Source organism: Nannospalax galili, unplaced genomic scaffold (assembly GCF_000622305.1).
Source record: "Nannospalax galili isolate Female #2095 unplaced genomic scaffold, S.galili_v1.0 scaffold724, whole genome shotgun sequence".
Classification (NCBI taxonomy): Eukaryota; Metazoa; Chordata; class Mammalia; order Rodentia; family Spalacidae; genus Nannospalax; species Nannospalax galili.
Window position 1 is genome coordinate 543,176 of NW_008350617.1, and position 18,971 is coordinate 562,146.

Genomic DNA, 18,971 nt, shown 5'->3' on the forward strand with positions numbered 1-18,971 from the left:
TAGATAAAAATTTTAAAAAAAGTCAGGTGTAGTGGCACATGCCTTTAATCCCAGCACGCAGGAGGCAGAAGCAGGTAGATCTCTGTGAATTCAAGGCCAGCCTGGTCTACATAGCAAGTTCCAACCCTGCTGGAGCTACAGGGAGACCCTGTCTCAAAACACCACAAAAAAAGGAAAATAATTACTATAAAATAAAAATATTTTGAAAATCATTTAACACATTAGTGTGGTTATTAATAGTCGAAAGGCCCTGCTGAGTGAGAAAAGCTGATCTTAAACGCTCTAAATAGGCTGACTAGACCTCAGTGGAAGAACTTGTACTGAGAGTAGTTTGGGGACACTAACAAGACAGGATAAGCCTTAACACAAATGACAGAATGCACGAACTCCATCCAGTGTGGAGGCTATGGGAGGGGGCCAATGGGGAAGACGGTATAAAGATGATTAAGATGTTCTATATGAAATACAAAAAAATTCAATTAAAAATATTTGGAAAAAATGTTAGAAGGGCCTTCCATTTAAATTTCGTACAAGCAGGGGGGATTAAAAACACAAGAAAACCCCGCCCTGTACAGTGTGAGGCGGTCTTGTTGAAACCAGCAAGGAAGAAGGCCTTGGAATCGCGGGTGGATGAACCCCCGCGGGTTCCTGACCAGACAGGAGAGGAGACAGGAAGACTTGCAGGGTTCTCGTCCACCTTGACCATCTCCAGGGACGATTTGATTCCAAATGCCGCAGATGGAGCCAATGGCCGCACCTACCTCACAGGGCCGTGAGGAGGAAAGACAAAAACACTGACGGGCCTCGAAGCGCTCGCTTAGAGCTTCCCTGGAAACGCTGCAGCTCAGCTGGATTCGCCCGGCTGAGCCCTAGACGCTCCGCAGATGCGTGGGCTGGTCCCCCGCCCCCTCCCCCCACCCCCCGCGCCCTGCTTCCGGTCGGTGGGCCCGGGCATCCGGTGGCTCGGTCTCCGCAGTCCAGAGGCCCGCGCCCCGCGGGCTCCGCCCTCCAGGTCCGTGCAGGTGGCTGAGAGCCTCGGGTGGAGGACGGACGTCCGGAGCGGGTGGACAGCCGCAGCCACGGTGGACACTCACCATCTTGAACCGATCTGCAGCTCCGCTTCGCCGACGCCCAGCCGAGTTCCGTGCCTTTCCGAGCCTGCGCACACGTCTCCATCGAGATGGACAGCCGGGGCAGCCAATCAGGAGCTGGGGAAGGGAAGGGGGCGGGCCAGAGAGCAGAAGTTAACCCCCGTTGGGGGCGTGGCTGTTTGGGCGTGGAAGCGTAGAGCGCCAGTGGAAAATTCCGGTTCTCCTGCGAAGTCGAGAGGCTGGCTCTTCCTGTCGGTTTTCAGTACTCCAGCGAGGTCTGAAAACCCTGGGTGGCGGGTGGTGGGAGAGTCTGAAGGCGAGGGCGGCGGTTTCTGCGACTCTGGCCCAGATTGAGGCAGAGGCCGGAAAGGCGGTGTGGACGCCCTCAGCTCAGGTGTCCAGGCTGGGCATCTTGGGAGTAAGAACTGGGTTGCATTGGTGATGGTGGCCCTGGGATCACACGGTTTAGGATCCAAACACACACTCCTGCGTTACTATGGAGAGGCTGATTTATGTTAAAACACACTACCATTTAGTGAGCTTGTGTCACGTGAACGCTGCTGGCCTGCCTCACACAGCAGCCTCTCCGTGTCACTAGCACCCGGGGCTTGGGGAAATCGAGGCTGATCCACCTCCAGAGATCCAGAATTTAGTGCTTCTTCCAAGGGATTTGCACGCTAGAATGAATGGACAGTGACTTCAAGATAATGGCATCTATATTGATTTCCCAAAATCCAGTCTTGAATTATAAGAAAACTAAACCCATATCGAGGGACAGTCTGTAAGGGATCTGAACAAAAAACTCAAGGTCAACCAGGCATGGTGGCATTTACCTGTAATCTCAGCACTTGGGAGGCTGAAGTAGGCTTGATCCTGTCTCCAAATAAAAAACAGAATAACCCTCAATCTCAGCATCATGAAAGACAAGGAATGAATGAGGAACTCACAAATTAGAAGAAAAACATTAGTGGGGAAAAAAAGTGCAGGAGTTCTTTGAACTATGTTTTGTTTTGTTGAGACAGGGTCTTCCTGTAGCCCCAACTGACCTGGAACTCACTATGTAGACCAGGCTGGCCTTGAACTCACAGAGATCTCTCCTTCCCGAGTGCTGGGACTAGGCGAATGCCACCACACTCGACTTTTTGGGTCTTACTGAGACAGGGTCTCTGTAGCCTCAGCTGGCCTGGAGCCCCCTATATAGACCAGGTTGGACTTGAACTCACAGAGATCCTCCTGCCTCTGCCTCCCAAGTGTTGGGATTAAAGGCCTGCAGGACACATTTTTCAAAGTTTTAAAAAAGGATTTCAGGAGTTGGAGGAATAGCTGGGCAGTTAAGAGCACTTGCTGCTCCCACAGAGTTGCCAGTGTACATGTGACAACTCACAACTATTTGTAATTCAAGTTTTAGGGGATCTCTTCTAGTCTCCACAAGCACCAGCACATGCATGGTACACATACGTGTAGGCAAAACATTCATACTCATACTTTTTTAAAAAACAGGATTTGAAGCTGGGGGTGGGGGAGGCTGGCACATGACTTAAATTACAGCACTGGAGGCTGAGGCAGGCAGATCTCAGATTGAGGCCAGCCTGGTCTACATAGGGAGATCCAGGCCTGCTGGGGCTGCAGGGAGACACTGTCTCAAAAAGACAAGGAGGATTAGATACAACAAAATGGTTATTGAATGCTGGGAATATTAGGAATGTACCTCTAGGTCTTCATTCCAAGTAGGGGTGGAAGTGCTATAGTGAATGGACCCCCTAAACATTCTGGAAGTCAAGGGAAGGCTCATCACCTCCATTGTACACAGGAAGAACCAGACAGGGATACAGGATGGGGGCAGCTCTGTGGGAAGGATTCAGTGCTGGAGATTCATTTGATGGGACTTGAAAGTCCCATTATGTAGGATGGCTGAGTTGGCTGTGGGAAGACTGTCAGGGCTGTGGTTTGTGAATAACACAGTGAAAGGGTTTTGGAGCCAAGAAAGTCCTGGATTCTGATCTGTACTCTTTCTACTTTATACTACAGAGGTTATTAAACTATTTTAAGCTGCTATTTTCTTTAAAATAACCATTCCCAAGAGTAGCCAGAAAGGCGAATGACAGTGTAGTATGTCTCTTGTGTCTGGTAAATAGTGAGAAGTGGCGATAGTCTAGGATGATGTGACTGTAGATATGGTATTGGTTGCCATACTAGGGAAGTCAAATAGAACAGGTCTGAGTTGAAATTCTGAGGAAGCCCTTTTGCCTAAAATTACTCTTTGATGAACAGGAACGCATTCCTTGGTAACCAGGAAGATTCAAGTGACACACTTTAGCTGGGTGTAGTGGGACACATCTATAATCCCAGCACCTGGAAGGTGGAGGCAAGAGGAACTGGAGGCTAGCCTAGGCTACATGAGACCTTGTCTTTTTTTGTTTTGTTTTTTGAATTAGGGTCTCTTTCTAGCTCCAGTTGACCTGAAATGCATGTAGACCAGGCTGGCCTCAAACTCACAGAGATCATCTGCCTCTGCTTCCTAAATGCTGGGATTAAAGGCATGTGACACTACACCTGACCTTAGGCTGTTTTAAAAAGGAAAAAGGTGACTTTCGGGGCTGGAGAGATGGCTCAGTGGTTAAGAGCACTTACTCTTCTGAAGACTCATCAGTTCCCAGCACCCATGTCAGGTGGCTCACAACTGCCTGTAACTCCAGCTTCAGGGAATTCAGTGCTCTCTTCTGGCCATTATAGATACCCCCACATATTTACATACACATAAATAGTTTTAAGTGAAATTTATTTAAGAGTCATAGAAGCTCTGATGTATTTGAGCCAATGGTCAGTGAGAACAATTAGTTACTTTCACTCCCAATTGACTGTCTCCTCATCCTACATAGGCTGTATCTCCCTACTTGTCTTTAGCCACACTAAAGTTAGAGTTTTCCTTTTTGAGACAAGGTCTCACTGTGTAGCCCTGGCTGGTCTGGAACTACTATGTAAACCAGGTTTACCAGAGATCCACCAAAGGCATGCACTACCAGGCCTGACCCACATGCATACTTTTTAGAATCTCTCTGGAATTGACCTCATTGATTTCTCAGCAAGCTGACCTGGCCCATTCAACATGGTTTTTATTGTTCCTGATGTTAGTACATGTTCTCTTTTTATAACAAATCCACAACCATCAGAAGATATTAACTTGACATAGATGGCATACATTCATAACCACCATAGATTTTTCTCTTTTCCATCCATTATGTTCCTTTTTATTATTTTATTTATGTGTATGAGTGTATTGCCTGCATGTATGTGAGTGCACCTGTGTCGTCCAATGTCACGGAGGTCAGAAGAGGGCTTCGGATTCCCTTGGAACTGGAGTTAAGGACGGCTGAGCCACCATGTGGGTGCTGGGAATCGAACCCAGGTCCTCTGCAAGAGCAGTCAGTGCTCTTAACCACTGAGCCATCTCTCCAGCACCATATGTTCCTTTTAAAAAATATTTTTATTTTATATGTATGAGTGTTATGCCTGCATGTATGTAAGTGCACTCGTGTCATGTAGTGCCCATGGAGGACAGAAGAGCAACAGATCCCCTGAAACTGGAGTTATGGATGGTTGACCATGTCGGTGCTGGGGTCCAAATATGGGTCTTCTGCGAGAACAGCTAGTGCTCTTAACTGCTGAGCTACTTCTCCAGCCCCTCCATTATGTTCTTATAAATTCAACTTTGATTCTATAGGAACGTTAGTAGTTTCCTGGTGAAGCAGGGAAACAGTCTGTTAGCGATGTCCCTCAGGAGGAAGTGCAGAGGATCCTCATCCTTTCTCTTCACTAATACAGACCAATCTAAGAGAAGTCACTAACAACTCTCAACCAATGAGCTTCTAGGTCTTCTGGATCCTCAGTGTGCAGTACTGTCCTGATTTAATTCATGCCATTAGAACTTTCTCTTTTTTTTGGTGCAGGGCCTTGCTGTTTAGTCCAAGGTGACCTCAAACTCTCAATCCTCCTACATGGGCTAGAGAAATGGCTCAGAAGTTAAAGGCATTGGCTATTCTTGCAGAAGACCTGGGTTTGGATCCTAGCACATACATGGTGCACTTGTGCAATGCCTATGTTTGTTCTAGTTTGTTTCTCCATTGCTGTGACAAAACACTTTGACCAATACCAACTTGGGGAGGAAAGGGTTTATATGGCTTACATCTCTTGGGTCACAGTTCATCACTGAGGGAGCTCATGGTAGGAATTCAGGACAGGAACCAGGAGGCAGGAGTTGAAGCACAGCCCATGGAGGAATGCTGCTTACTGGCTTGTTCCCCCGGCCCATGCTCAGCCTGCTTTCTTTTTTATGTGTGAGTGTTATGCCTGCATGTAGGTAAGTGCACCTGTGTCATGCCATGCCCTTGGAGGACAGAAGAGGCTGTTGGATCCCCTGGAACTGGAGTCATAGACAGTTGTTAACTGCCATGTGGGTGCTGGGATTTGAACCCAGGTCTTCTGCAAGAACAGTCAGTGTTCTTAACCTCAGCCTGATAACAACCTGCCCAGGGGTGGCACTACCCACAGTGGGCTGGGCCCTACCACATCACTCAAAAAAATCATGAAAATGCCCCAGAGACATGGCCATAGGCCAGTCCAATGGAGGAATTTCCCCAATTGAGGTTACATCTACCCCGGTTGTGTCAAGTTGGCAACTAAAGCTATCCAGCACACCAGTGGAGGCCAGGAGTGCGTTCGAGCCCCTGGAACTGGAGTTATGGATGGTTGTTGGCCACCATGTGGGTGCTGGGATTAGAATCTGGGTCCTCTGCAAGAATAGCCAGTGCTAACTTCTGAGCCAGCTCTCCAGCCCCTAAAACTTAAAAAAAAATTTTATTACTTTTATTTTATGTATATGCATGTATTGCCTGCATGTAGGTAAGTGCACCCATGTCATGCAATGCCCACAGAGGTCAGAAGAGGCTGTCAGATGCCCTGGGACTGGGGTTATGGACAGTTGTTAGCTGCCATGTGGGTCCTGGGATTCAAACCTGGGTCTTCTGCAAGAACAACCAGTGTTCTTAACCACTGAGCCATCTCTCCAGCCTCCCCTAAAATTTTTAAAATTTTTATTTATTTTTAAAATTTGTATTATTATTTTTTATGGTTTTTTTGAGACTGGCCCCAGCTGGCCTAGAACTCACTATGTAGACCAGGCTGGCCTTGAACTCACAGAGATCTACCTGCATCTGCCTCCCAAGTACTGGGACCAAAGCCATGTGCGTCACCATGCCTGGCTTAGTTACTAGGAATCAAACCAGGTTGTCTGCCAGAGCAGCCAGTGCTCTTAACCACTGAGCAAGCTCTCCCACCCCAATCCTGCAGTCGTTTTTTTAAAAAATTTGTGTGTGTGTGTGTGTGTGTGTGTGTGTGTGTGATGTGATGTGATGTGATGTGCTGTGTAGACATGAATGCATTCAAGTATGTGGAGGTTTGAGGACAATTTGTGGAGTTGGTACTTTCATTCACCATTTGGGTCCCAGGGATAGAACTCAGGTTGTCAGGCTCAGTGGCAAGTGCCTTTACCCACTGAGCCATCTTGCTAGCCCTCGTCTTGGTTTTCTGATGTCTACTTAAGTTGGTCAGTGGGAAAACTGTCAGTCTTGGTAACTAGCCTGTGGTTCTCAACCTTCATGTTTGGGTCCTATCCTAGATCACCTTTTAAAAAAGATTTATTTATGTATGTGTGTACAGCAGGTGCCCATGGAGGTCAGAAGGGTGTGTTCTGTCCCCTGGAACTGGAGTTACAGGCAATTGTGAGCCACCCAAGTGTGGGTGTTGGGATCTCAACTCCAGTTCTGATAGAGCAGTAAGCTCTCTTTTTTTGTTTTGTTTTTTTTTTGAGACAGGGTCTCCCTATAGCTCCAGCCAACTGGCCTGGAACTTACTGTATAGACCAGACTGGTCTCCAGATCTGCATGCCTCTGCCTCTCGAGTGCTTGGATTAAAGGCATGCACCACAATACCCAGCTCAGTAAGTGCTTTCAACTATTGAGCATATTTCCAGCCCTGGACTACTGTTACAACTAAGGTTGACATAGGGTGTTTTCCTTAATCACTCTCTACCTAATAATATATAAATATGATGTAATAAATTATAATAACATGTCATTTAGTATTAGTTTGTGGATGATTGTTAGCCACCATGTGGATGTTGGGAATCGAACACAGGTCCTCTGCAAGAGTAGCCAGTGCTCTTAATTGCTGAGCCATCTCTCCAGCCCCTTTTTGTTTTTTTTTTGGGGGGGGCAGGGTTTCACTATGTAGTCCTGGCTGGCCTCAAATTCAGTTTGCCTCTGTCTCCCGAGAGTTGGTATTAAAGGTGTGCACCACCTTTTAAAAAATAATTTATGACAGTTTCATAAATGTATGTAATTCTGGTCACACTTATCCCTTCCCCCCTTTCTTGCCCTCCTACTATCCCCTCTAATCCCTTCCCCAACCTAGTCCCCATCCCACTTTCATGTCTTTTTGTTTTTGCTTGGTAACCTAGTGGGTTTAACTAGCACCTCTTGTGTGGTCATGGGTGCAACACTACCCACTGGAGCGTAACTCACCAGTGAGTACATATTATTATTTTGAGAAAGGGTCTCACTGAACCTGCAGTTCACCTAGTCAGCTAGGCTGTCTGGCCAGTGAGTGCAAGGGATCCATCTGTGTCTGCCCTGCTAGTGCTGGTACACTGCTGTGCCTGGCTTTTACATGGCTGCTGGGGATTCAAACTGAGGTCATTATGTTTGTGCATCAAGTACTTTACTGACTAAGCCATCTTCCCAGCCTGAGACTTTTTGTTATATCAGGAAGGCAGTTCCCTTTGGAGGCCCTTATGCTTGCCAGTGGCCCCTGAGTAGCAGATCTGTTTTCTACATACCTCACAGTTTGGACTTGCCACCAAGTTCACACACACACACACACACACACACACACACACACACACATATGTGTGTGTGTGTGTGTATGTCTTAAAAAAAGAGGGAGGGAGGGGGCTGGAGATTCCAACAGTACTATAGAGAAGTAATCAGTCTTAAAGGAATTTAGAAGGGGGGAATGAAAACCCAAATCAAGGAAGGGTGTAAAAACAAAGTCTTAATTCATGAGTCACCCCTGATAAAATTTCAGATAATTAACCAGATGATAAGTTATAAAACTTGATTCCCTGTAATATTTGTAGTTACCCGAGTATTTGAATTACTAAGAAAACTAGTTAAGAGTGGCAGAGAAGGCTTGATTAAAATAGTTCATTTAGGAGAAAAGCTTTGTGGGCAGATGAGTCATGTTTGTTAGCATTTCTGATGAATTGACATTGGCATGTTAATCCCCTGATGAAAAATCAGTAAGTGATTTTTAAAATAGAGTTATTGTAAGTCTTATCAAATTGGCTTCTGCATGCTAGGCGCATACATAAAAGAGCAGAAATCCATTACTGTGAACTGCTGATCAGTTTTAAATCACTCTGTATAAGTGAAATCTTCTACCTTGACCCTCGCTGTGGAATACTGCCTTCCCCAAACCACCATAGCAGAAAAATAAGGCAAATGCTTATTTTACTTCATTTTTATTTCAATATAACATGCAGTAAGAAAAAAATTAACAGGATTTATTAGCATTTACAATGCTTACAAAGAAAAAGGATCTTAAAAGCAATTTAGTTTTGATTTAAGAAAAAGCTCTAGTTAAACACTTACAATAAATCTATTTTCAAATATTCATTTTGGATCAAAATTTGAGAGCGTTTGGTAAATATGCCTGCTGTGTATTTTCAGTATTTTTATATAACCTCTGATTCTTGGGATATCCAGCCCCCATTTTCCTACCACAGCAGGGAAGACATATACATGTGATCAATTAAATTAAAGGAAGAAATGGAGTAGAGAGACCCCAGGGCTGCAAAAATATATACAAGCATTTACCTTTTCCAGAACTAAACATTTCTTCCATAAAAATATTAAATAGCCAAGCCCTATAGAACTAGGGCCAGGGCTACTTCAAATATAGCTTCTGTATTTTAAAAATATAGGGCAGAAAGCCTTTTGGGTGATATTTATACATTTTCACATAATATTTCTAGGTCCCTAAATGAATCATGAAGCATTATGCAGAATCGACAAAGCTTATTTTCTTACATTATCTCTTAATTTAATCTCATAAATCTCTAGTAAATATGGTAGATAACTACATTTTAGTACAAGAATTTGACTCAACAGGAAGTCTTTAGAGAAGGCTTAATCTTTATAGCCAGATATTACCAAAGTTCAGACCTATATAATGAATAGTTGGCAGACATTCGCTCTGTAAGACAAAGCAATAGCATATTTTTTAACCCTACCAACAAAAAGGCAGAGAGTCCCTACTTTGGAAACAACTAGGGCTTCTAGAGATGACATGTTTTCTGTGGTATATGGGATAAAAAACAGAGTTGGGGAGAACCTAATCTCTCCCTTGACACTGACAACTTCTAGAGGAGGCAACGCTTTCACACACATAAGTCTCTGCTTATGATGGCAGTGTTACAGAGTACAGCTGCACAAGTTAAAAATGTTTCTGTTGTTCCAGGTTGTAAATAGGAAGAGCAGCTAGGGACATGAAAACATTTTCTTTCCTATGGATCTCTGCATATTCTTGGCTTCATGCTACTTGTTCATGCTATGCTATGGTAACATGCCAAAGTCCCTATCATGTGAGTTATAAGGCTGTTTTGGGATTTGGCTGTAACAGGGGCTCAACTGGCTGAGGCTTCATCTACTCCCATGAAGTCAAATCCATGGCAGCAGCCATCCTGACAGTCTAAGCTAGGCCAAGTTAGAGTAGTTAACTACAGAGAAGGTCAAAGTGCATTCATCAGTTACTAGAGGAATTGTGGAGAAAAAAGGAAAACCTAAAATTTTTAGGGGTGAGAAGAATATTGCAGATGAGAAATATCAACTTAGTTCAGGACAATAGAAACAGCAAGGACTACCTCAGTACGTATCAAAGTAAGGGCGAAGAGAATGCATGTGTATGGTTACTGGATGGCATCTTTTTGCTCTCCCAAATGAAAACATGATTTCAGAGATTGTACCACTGACCTCTATCTGGATTAGAAAATAATGACAACTTGACTTCTTTAGCAATAATGAAATGCAACTGAAGTTGTTGGATTATGATAAAATCATAAAGACTCTATGTGTAGGATCATTTAAAAATCAAGAATGACTTTAGATGAATTCAGTTAAATTAATTTTAATTCTAGGTTAACTTTTAAAAACAGTGAAGGAACCACAGTGTTGATATTGTTTATAAAGTTTAGTATTGTCAAGGCAATTAAAATAAACTTCCAAATGAAGAGAGATATGAAGTCATTTGCCAGCTGGAACCAAGTTTTCCCTGAATTCAAATAGACACAACTACTTTGTAGAAAGATGCAAGAGTCTTGCATCACTTCCAGGAATAACATCAAAGTGATGCACTGATTCATGCTCGAGGAATGAGAAACAACAGTCAGGCCAGGCTGAAAAGAGGGCGAACACAAACCAGCAGTTTGCTCATGTGCCCAGGAAGCTGGGCTAAGCTTGCACTTTTATTAAACTCCTCTTACAAGAGGCTTAATAGGAAGATCTTGGATATTGCAGTTACCAAGAGACTTCCTGCGTATTTGCAGAATCTCTTAAAACCTACTCCATTCTGAGGTGAGACTTTTGACACACATAGAAAATTGGTGTTAAGGGAACAATCTAGTCGAATAAGACAAGGGAGATTTCATTGATGTGTTAAAAATCTCGTGTTAAGTAAGTTTGTAGATCTGATTTCTGGAAATGCTGAGCAGAAATCCAGAATCACTGGGAGAGAAATCTCAATCATAACATTAATTTACTTACACTCAGATAACTCTCTAAATAGTTGTAGTTCAAGTTTACATTAAGATGTACAACAAACAGAGAAGGAAAAGGACAAACACTGCAATAAGTTCTTGTCCTTTGGTGGTGTAAGGTCTCAGAAATTACTCTTGTCCAAATCCTTCTGTTTCTTCAATGGCAAATAACAGCTTTTCCTTCAGTTGCTCATAGCTCTTATAAGGTGGAAGGTCCAGACGGTTAAAACTGAAAGGAAGAATTGTTGGTTTAGGAAAAGGAAATATACAAAGAAACATGGGCAGTGCAGTATGGCAACAGACTTTAATGTTGGGCAAAAAGGGTTCCCACAGCCTTCGAGGAACTGCTTTTAACCTTTCCAAGACTAGGTCAAGTTTCTTCTCTGGTAAAATGGGAATAACAGTACCTACCTTTCATGTTAGAGTTAAGAGACAAGCACAGTATACTCCTTTAATCTCAGCACTCAGGAGGCAGACAGATCCTTGTGCGTTTGAGGGCAGCCAGGACCATAGTGAGTGCCTGGTGTTCAGCAGACCCTCAGTAAATTGTTAAGTCTTCTCATGCTCCCCCAACTACCCACTCTAGATCAGGGATCAGCAGACTTACTATGAATGGCCAAACAATAAATACTTTAGGCTTTCCATTGCTATGTAAGGCTTTAAGTAATATGTTAAGAATTAGAGCTGGCCTTCTCTAATATTCTGCTTCCTTTAGATTTCTCTGTCCTATTCCTAGCTATGAATTTTCCCATTTAATTTAGAGAGGGAGTGGGAGAGAGACTACATGTTTATGTGGAAGTCAGAGGGCAACCCACAGGAGCCAGTTCACTCGTTCTACCATGTGGGTCCTGAAACTTGAACTCAGGTTGTCAGGCTTGGCAGCAAGGACCTTTACCTGCTAAGTCATCTTGCTAACAGAAGATGAATTTTTAAACAGCATCTTTATTTTTGTTTGCTGAGGTAGAGCCCCACCTCTGCCTCCCAAGTGCTGGGATTAAAGGCGTGCACCACCATGCCCCACCGGCATGCCTCATTTAAACAATATCTTCAAATGTGGGTGTACTACCACCTTCATAAGGTTACACAATGAGTATTTATATATTTTAGGATAAGGGCGAAGGGAATGCTTGTCCGGAGAAGAAAAAATGCCACCCATGAAGAAGATAAGTTTATAATTATGTTTTTTTTGTGTGTGTTTTTGTCTTTTTGAGATAGGGTCTCCCTGTAGCCCCAGCTGTCCTGGAACTCACTATATAGACCAGGCTGGCCTCGAACTCACAAAGATCCGCCTTCCTCTGCCTCCCAAGTGCTGGGACTACAGGCGTGCGTCACCACACCCAGCTTTTTTTTTATTTTTTTGAGACAGGTCTGTCTGTATCCCCAGCTGGCCTGGAACTCACTATGCAGATCAGGTTGGCCTTGATCTCACAGAGATCCACCTGCCTCTGCCTCCTGGCTAATATAATTATGAGTTTTGTCACTTCTTGCAAGCATGGTTCAAAGGGCTAGGTAAAATTAAAACATGTACAACATGGATGCAAAAAATAATATTTCTAGATTGCTCAGAGGGTAAAAGCGCTTGCTGCCAAGCATGAAGACCCTGGGATTTCCATGGTCTCTTCATTTTGAAAAATAGAACAGAACCAACTCCCTTAACTGTCTTCTCACCTACACATGCTGCAGCATGCACAACAACACACACAAAATAAACTAAAATGTAACATTTTAAAAGATTTTATTGGGGCTGGAGAGATGGCTTAGCGGTTAAGAGCACTGACTGCTCTTGCAGAGGATCCAGGTTCCATTCCCAGCACCCACATGGTGGCTACGAACCATCCTTAACTCCAGTTCCAGGGAAATCTGAAGCTCTCTTCTGACCTCCGAGGCATTGCATGACACGGGTGCACTCACATACATGCAGGCAATACACTCATACACATAAAAAATAAAAAAAAGATTTTATCTGTTTCTATGTATCTGTGTGACTGTATACCATGTGTGTGGTGCTATGGAAGAGGGTAATGGATATTCCCTTCCCACCCCAGGAAGTGTTTTTTAACCATTCAGCCAATTCTCCAGCCCCATAAATTACACACACACACAGAAAACAAAAAAACAACTGCTTCCTGGGCTGGTGAGATGGCTCAGTGGGTAAAGGTGTGAGACAACTTGAGCTCAATCCTTGGTTACCTGGTGGAAGAGAACTAACTCTTTTAGGTTGTCCTGTGCTCTCTACATGTATGCTGTGGCATCCTTGTGCACACACATGTACACACAATAAAAAAATGTAAATTTTTGTTTTGAGACAGTGTCACTCTGTAGTCCCAGGTGACCTGGGACTCTATGTATACCAGGCTGGCCTTGAACTCACTGAGATACACCTGCCTCTGCCTCCCGAGTGCTGGGACTAAAGGTATGTACCACCACCTCTAGCAAAATTTTTTAATTAAAGCAACAACAACAAAACCCAAGTTTCGTCTTCCTCAATGTGCAATATGATGCACACAGGATGCAATGTGACAACCAGGTTCTGGTGCCTGCCACCATACCTTTTCTGCCTGCTGACATGTGTTCCCTACCACGGCCTGTATCTCCCTGGAAGTGAAAGCCAAAATAAACCCTTTGCCCTTAAAAATAAATTCCAGCTGGATGTGATAGAACACACCTTTATTCCCAGTACTTGGTCAACTTGGGAGACAGAGGCAGGCAGATCACTGTGAGTTCTAGGCCAGCCTGGACTACATGGTGAGTTCTAAGCCAACTTGGCTATGGGGAGACCCTGTCTCAACAACAAACCCCCAAACCAAATTATTTACATTAGCATCAAAATAAATATGTCATTTTTTAAGTTGGGCATGGTATTCTATGCTTAAAACCCCAGTATTTGGAAGGTGGAAGCAGGACAACTAGGAGTTCAAAGCCAGTTTAGGCTAATGCAAAAAACCATAAATTACACTAGAGAGATAGCTCAGCGGTTAAGAGCACTGACTGCTCTAGCAGAGGACTTGGGTTTGATTCCTGGCACCTGATAGAATATGTGAATTCCAGGAGAGCCATAAGCTTCATTAGAGGAGGCCATAAAAACATGAATTCCTTAGAGTGGCTTAACTTGCCCTAAATCAGCAGTCTGGCCTTGCTCAAGGACCTTATCAACTGGTCATTCCCTGGACTGAGAGAGACTGTAGAGCCCACCTGTCTCCTCTAGTGCTATAGATAACTCACCCGCCAGCCTGAGCAAATAATATTGAGAAAAGAGACCCTCAAGGACACAAGACCCTGGCACGGAATTAACTCTTGCAGCTGTGTGCAGCAGAGTTCCTATCTAAGACCACACTGCTCTGCTCCCCCTTCAGATTTGCAGATAATCATTCCTTGAGGAACAGCTTTTATCAGCCCTTTGTTGGGCTTCCTGAATCCAGAGCTTTAAACTCCTTCGTTTTTCTGCTCTCCTAAATCTAACAGCATCCCCATGGTGGCTAACAACCATCTGTAACTCCAGTTCCAGGGGATCTGATCCCTTCTTTTGACCACCTTGGCCACTGCACAAGGATGTACTTACATACATGCAGGCAATATACTCATACACATATAATAAATATTAAAAAAAATAAGTCATATAAATATGTACAAATATTTGTGCCAATTAAAAATAAAATAATAGTTGGGCATGTTGGCATATGCCTTAGTCCTAGTACTAGGGAGGCAGAGGCAGGCAGATAACTGCAAGTTCAAGGCCAGCCTTGTTTACACAGTGAGTTTGAGGCCAATCAGGTCTGTATAGTAAGACCCTGTCTCAAAGAAAAATAAAGAAGGCTATGGATGTGGCTCAGTGACAGAGTACTTGCTCAACCAATGTGTGAGGCACCAGGTTTGTTCCCTAAAACCAGATACACCAAAAAAATAGTCTATTAAATAAAAGAAAATCCTGATATATAAGATAACCTGTTAACACACTATTTTAAGTAAAATATGCCAGTAACAGAAGGACTGAGTTATGATTCTATACTTAGGAAATAATTAGTCAATGATCCTAAAGACAGAAAGAATGTTGGTTGCCAGGAGCTGGAAAGAGGGAATAATTGTTCAGTAAGCATATATCAGTGGATGGATGATGGAGATAACCGCATGACCTTGCAAATGTACTTAAAACTCAACTACATACACTTAAAAATGATTAAAGTTCTCAGGGCATGGTGGTGCATGCAGGAGGCAGAGGCAGGCAGATCTCTGTGAGTTCAAGGCCAGCCTGGTTTACATAGTGAGTTCCAGGCCAGCTGGGGCTACAGGGAGACCCTGTCTCAAAAAGACCAAAAAAAGAAAAAAAAAAAAAGTTCAACATTGTTATTAAATTGAATTCCAACATAAACTGTATTTGAGGTTAAGACTGATTTTAGTTTGGTACATTTTTGGAAATGAGGTTACACTATATTTTAAATGAGAAAATCAAGCCTGGGTATATAGCTCAGTTAATAGAGGGCTTATCTGGCATATGCAAGGCCCTGGGTTCAAGTCCTAGTACTACAAAAAGAAAGCCAAAAAAGAAAGAAAATAATTCTGTTTACCATGATAGTAAGTAGGTATTCTAACTTCAAGTTTCTTTTCCTGCTTCAAAGAAAAGTTATTACTTTTTGTTTTTAAATTTTTGAGACAGAGTCTCCCTGTAGCTCCAGCTGGCCTGGAACTCTCTATGTAGACTAGACTGGCCTTGAACTCACAGAGATCCACGTGCATCTGCCTCCTGAGTGCTAGGATTAAAGACATGCACCACCACACCTAGCTCTGTGTGTGTGTGTGTGTGTGTGTGTGTGTGTGTGTGTGTGTGTGTGTGTGTGTATGAATGTATGAATGGCTTATCTGCATGTATGTAAGTGTACCATGTGCACACAATGTCTACAGAGGGCATTGGATCCTCTGAAACTGGAGTCAAGGACCATTGTTTGCAACCATGTGAGTGCTACGAACCAAACCCAGGTCCTCTGTAAGAGCAGCCAGTGCTATAGTGCTATTAACTACTGAGCCATCTCTCCAGCCCCCTCTGTTCTAACTATTCTTCTTTTTTTTTTTTGGTCTTTTTTGGAGACAGGTTCTCTCTGTAGCCTCAGCTGGCCTGGAACTTGCTATGTAGACCAGGCTGGCCTTAAACTCAGAGAGATCGCCTGCCTCTGCCTCCCAAGTGCTGGGATTAAAGGCGTGTACCACAAAACCAGGGGATCCAACAGCCTCTTCTGTCCTCCACGGGCACTGCACGACACTGGTGCACTTACCTACATACAGGCCATACATGCATACACATAAAAATAATAAGAGAGAAAAAGAATGAGAGCAGTCATGTAATAGTAATGTGGCATGTTCTACTTTATGTTTCAGAATTGGCTCCATTACCTATTAATTGCCATTATTAACTCCTTATCTCTGTAGTTAGAAATACTGTAATGAAGGCTGGGCATGGTGGTGCACACCTTTAATCCCAGCACTCACAGAGGCAGGTGGATCTCTGAGTTCCAGGCCAGCCTGGTCTACATAGTGAGTTCCAGGCCAGCTGGGGCTACAGAGAGATCCTGTCTCAAAAAAAAGGAGAAAAAAATATTCTAAATCTCACACTTAAAAACTCATAGAAGCCGGGTGTGGTGGCGCATGCCTTTAATCCCAGCACTCAGGAGACAGAGGCAGGCGGATCTCTGTGAGTTCGAGGCCAGGCTGGTCTCCATAGTGAATCCAGGACAGCTGGGGCTATAGGGAGACCCTGTCTCAAAAAGACCAAAACAAACAAACAAACAAAAAAACCCCAAAAAAACAAACTCATAGAGATAGGAAAAGGGATGCATGGCAAATGGGTACAAGGGACCATTTTTAGTTACTGGACATACTCTAAAACTGGACTGTGGTGATGGCTGCATGCCTCTGTAGATCTACTACAGAGAATTAAAGTGGGTTAATTTGCCTGGTATGGTGGTACACACCTGTAATCCCAGCCCTCAGGAGGTAGAGGCAGGAAGCAGGAGTTCAGGGCTAGCTTGGGTTATGTAAGACCTGCCTCAAAAAAAAAGGCTATGTGTGTTAACTTTGTGATACACAAATTCTACCCGTGTCAAGCTGTTAAAATACTATGGGGAAATTATTTTATTTCTAATTTTTTTTTTTGGTCTTTTTGAGACAGGGTTTTCCTGTAGCCCCCAGCTGTCCTGGAACTCACTATGTAGACCAGGCTGGCCTTGAACTCAGAGATCTGCCTGCCTCTGCCTCCTGAGTGTTGGGATTAAAGCGTGTGCCACCACGACTAGCTCTAATTCTTTTTTCTTTAATTTTTAATTTTATGTGTATGAGTGTACTGCCTACATGTAAGTGCATCCGTGTCATGCAATGCCAGAGGAGGTCAGCAGAAGGCATCAGATCCGCTGGAACTGGAGTTACAGACAGCTGTTAGCTGCCATGTGGGTTCAGGGAATTGAACCCATGTCTTATGCAAGAGCAGTCAGTGCTCTTAACCACCGAGTCATCTCTCCAGACCCTCATTTCCAATTCTTTTTTGGTCTTTTTGAGACAGGGTTTCCCTGTATCCCCTGCTGGCCTGCCTCTGACTCCCAGGTGCTGGAATTATAGGCGTGTGCCACCACACCCAGCTCCCATTTCTAAATCTTTTTTTTTTTTTTTTTTTTGGGGGGGGGGGGGTCAAAGGCTTGAAACAGGTATTAAAGCAGTGTAGGCCACAAAGCACTGATTCTTCACATGGGTTGACAAGGCAACTGAAAGCAGATGAGAGTCTGGCATCTCTGCATGTCCTTGTGCCTGGACTTCAGCAAAATATAAGGAGATGAGCTACTGTTCTTAACCTTTCCTCTTGAGCCACCTTGAACTTCAGGAAGAACAAAATCTGTTAGGGCAGGCATCACTCCGCCACTCACCTATCTAGCCATGAAGGCAATGACACATGAACATGAGGCTGTACCCTTAGTGAGTAACAGCTTAGCAATTAAACAACTGGATCAGCTTGCAGGTAGACCAGGCTGGCCTTGAACTCACAGAGATCCTCCTGCCTCTGCCTCCCAAGTGCTGGGATTAAAGGCATGCACCACCACGCCCAGCTCCATTTCTAATTCTTAACAGGCTCTAAGCAGTCAGAGAGTAAGTGGACAAAAGACTATTTTCTGTATTCTTTCTGATTTTGCTTACCAGGTATGGCTTCTGGGTAACCAATTTTCTTTCCCAACTTTTTCAATGCAGAACTTCTGTGGTCCATTACTCCCTAAAACATAATAAAAATGTAAAGAGTTTGTTGGTTCAAAAGTCATCAAGTTATGCTTCCTAATTCAGCAGCAGCATCACCAAGTTAGAATCACAAATCTATAGGTCCTATCCCAAACCTACTGAGTCAAAAACTGCCCTGCCTAGGGGACTGTGGTACAAGTTTAGCAAGTTCCCACTCTTTAGAAGCACCTGGAAGGTCTGAGAATCATTTTGTTAATGTATATCTAAGGAGGGAAAAAATGCATTTTTATCTAGCATTTCTTAAACAGAGTAGCACAATGCCATGATTAATAGTAGCTCACATAAGAATGCATAAATACCCAAATGTCAAAACTTTATGAATGCAAGCATTCCAGTGATTTTAACAGAAATGCCTGTTTCTAGGAATACATCAGACCTTTAACATATACTCATCCCCTCCAAAATTCTTGCCTTTACTTACTTTCTGTGGGTAGTGATCAGCACTGGGCACTGGTTTAATGGAGGTGACTACTGCTACCTACGAAGCTTTCATTGGTGGTCAAAATGATTGGTAGTGCTACCTGTTTTTTTTTCTTTAAAAAAATATTTTTATTTGATGTATGTATTTACCTGTATGAATGTATGTGTATTTTGTGCATGCCTGATGCCTGCAGAGGCCAGAAGAGGGTGTTGGATCCCCTGGAACTTGATTTACAGATGACTGTGAGCTACCATGTAAATGAGAAAGGAAACCAAACCTAGGTCCTCTGCTGAAGAGCAGCAAGTGCTCTTTTTTTTTTTTTTTT

The 18,971-nt window shown here is 43.6% G+C and overlaps 2 protein-coding genes across 3 annotated transcripts in view; both read right to left on the bottom strand.

Moving 5' to 3' along the window:
* Dynlrb1 (dynein light chain roadblock-type 1) overlaps nt 1–1,238 on the bottom strand; it is a 15,847-nt gene extending 14,609 nt beyond the window's left edge. Inside the window, exon 1 of one of the 2 annotated variants that reach the window (XM_008847892.3) lies at nt 1,095–1,237. In XM_008847892.3, coding sequence (XP_008846114.1) covers nt 1,095–1,097 — 3 coding nt within the window. In that variant the 5' untranslated portion in view covers nt 1,098–1,237. Of the gene's footprint in view, nt 1–1,094 lie in introns of both variants that reach the window. The other variant, XM_017801890.2, reaches the window with a different exon arrangement.
* Nucleotides 1,239–9,439: 8,201 nt separating this feature from the next.
* Itch (itchy E3 ubiquitin protein ligase) overlaps nt 9,440–18,971 on the bottom strand; it is a 22,956-nt gene continuing 13,424 nt past the window's right edge. The window contains exons 5-6 of the mRNA XM_008847893.3: nt 18,130–18,202; nt 9,440–11,188 (exon numbers count right to left, since the gene is read on the bottom strand). Of these exons, the coding sequence (XP_008846115.2) occupies nt 11,089–11,188; nt 18,130–18,202 (173 nt within the window). The 3' untranslated portion in view covers nt 9,440–11,088. The remainder of the gene's footprint in view (nt 11,189–18,129; nt 18,203–18,971) is intronic.